At 35.5% G+C, this 1,820-nt stretch overlaps 1 protein-coding gene across 1 annotated transcript; it reads right to left on the bottom strand.

Moving 5' to 3' along the window:
* Positions 1–368: 368 nt before the first annotated feature.
* On the bottom strand, positions 369–1,613 carry LOC135950218 (lysosomal aspartic protease-like). The gene has a single exon (XM_065499747.1). It carries the CDS (start codon positions 1,592–1,594, stop codon positions 467–469), a length of 1,128 nt encoding a protein of 375 aa, XP_065355819.1. The 5' UTR covers positions 1,595–1,613; the 3' UTR covers positions 369–466.
* Positions 1,614–1,820: the final 207 nt, after the last annotated feature.

Genomic DNA, 1,820 nt, shown 5'->3' with positions numbered 1-1,820 from the left:
CCCTCCCCACTATGGTGGTGTAGGGTATAAATATATTATTTGCTTCAATTTGTTACTATAACTCCGAAAGTATTGAGCCGATTAAAACGCAATATATAAACAGATTAAAGACTATGTAAATTTGAACTTTTCTAATTTCACTTCATTAATATCGGATTAACACCTTTTGAGTTATCATAAATTATGTGGAGAAACATCTAAAAAAAGTTCACAATTTTACAAATAAAATTTACCATTTTTGTACTTAGATAACCATGATGCATCAAATCTATATAGTTGTTCGAGCAGCCTTTTTTTGCTGTTGACCTGTGCTATCAAAAAATATAAAATGAAACAAAACTAGTACCTATATTTGCAAAATATTCTAATTTTATTTTTAATTTTCACTTAATTTATTTTAGCATTTAAATGCTCAACTTGATTAGAATTTGCTCGAAGAATGAAAACAGAACTACTGAAATTTTGCTTAAACAGCTCTAGCAAAACCAACACGTTTATGTTTCAAATCAAAGCTGGTATAGTATTTACCAATAAAAACATCACCCAAAATCCAGATATTCATGCCAGCATCCTCAAAAGCGGTAGAACATTGGTCCTCAAATTCAAGAATATAATCGCTGGGTTCCAAGGTGTAGATGCCATCACCAATGTGGAAGTTTACATCAGGCAAAGTATCAATGGTGGAGCAATTCAACTGGAATTCATAAGTACTTGCATTGAAAGTAGCACCAATGGCGGTTTGTAGACTCAAATACACATCGGAAGGTACACCAATGAGTGAGGTACCAGTATCAGCAATGGCTTGGCAGTAGTGACACACTCTAGTATCCTGAACATGGGCCGCTCTCATTTCAAATTGCCAATAACCTTGGGTGGAAACAGGAACATAACGTAGCTCGCCTGTATAATGATCGGGATCGTTGCCGCCCAAAACCATGACACCACCTTCAGCTGAAGTACCATTACGGGCCAAGTAAAAGGAGAATACTTCGGAATCCACCAATTTTTGCGAAACCATATTATAGAAAGGTGGCACAACATTATCGACAGCAATAGTTTGGAAAGCCATACCAATGAGACCATCAAAAGGAGAGTAAACAAATGTCTCACCCGGTTCATTAGTGGCAGCAGCAAATACTTGATTCTGAATAGCCAAACCTTCAACGTTTACGGTATCTTGTACCAAATAGCCGGACAAACTGCCGCTGCCATATTGAATGGCAAAACTTTCACCAATATATTGGTAAGTTGATGAATTACTGCCATTATAACTGTTGTGGTATTGGCAGGCCCAATTTTGCGAGGAGCAGGGTGCAGTAGGTATCCACATATTTGAGGAACCAGTATCAAAAAGCACTAAAAAATCTTGTGGTGGAGTACCCACGGTAATTTTACCATAATACGAATCATCAACATAGTTGAACAGTTTCTCTTTGTACACCTTGCAGGCATCCTTTACCTTGTATTTGCCTCTCAGTTTCATCAATTCATTGGATTTCTGTTTCGATTCCCGGATCTTATACAAAGGTACGCTAACCAATGCAGCCTCCGTTAATATGAATAAACTTAGCAGCGCAAAAAATAACTTCAACATGTTGGCTAATAACTTAATTACTTGTAAGAAAATGTTTCAAAAATTCCATTTTATACCAAATTTTTTTATCAATACCAAATAGATAACAGTTCTACAAAATAGATAAACGTAGGCGCCAAAAACATATGTAGTACACGCGCAACATAATAATAATTGATCGATTTGGGTCGCATTAATTATAAATTTAATAATGTTAAATTACTTTAATTAGTAAACAAATGTCTGA

Source organism: Calliphora vicina, chromosome 2 (genome assembly GCF_958450345.1).
Source record: "Calliphora vicina chromosome 2, idCalVici1.1, whole genome shotgun sequence".
In the NCBI taxonomy this organism is placed as follows: domain Eukaryota; kingdom Metazoa; phylum Arthropoda; class Insecta; order Diptera; family Calliphoridae; genus Calliphora; species Calliphora vicina.
The sequence above is the reverse complement of the archived record's forward strand: the minus strand, read 5'-3'. Positions and strand labels throughout refer to the sequence as shown.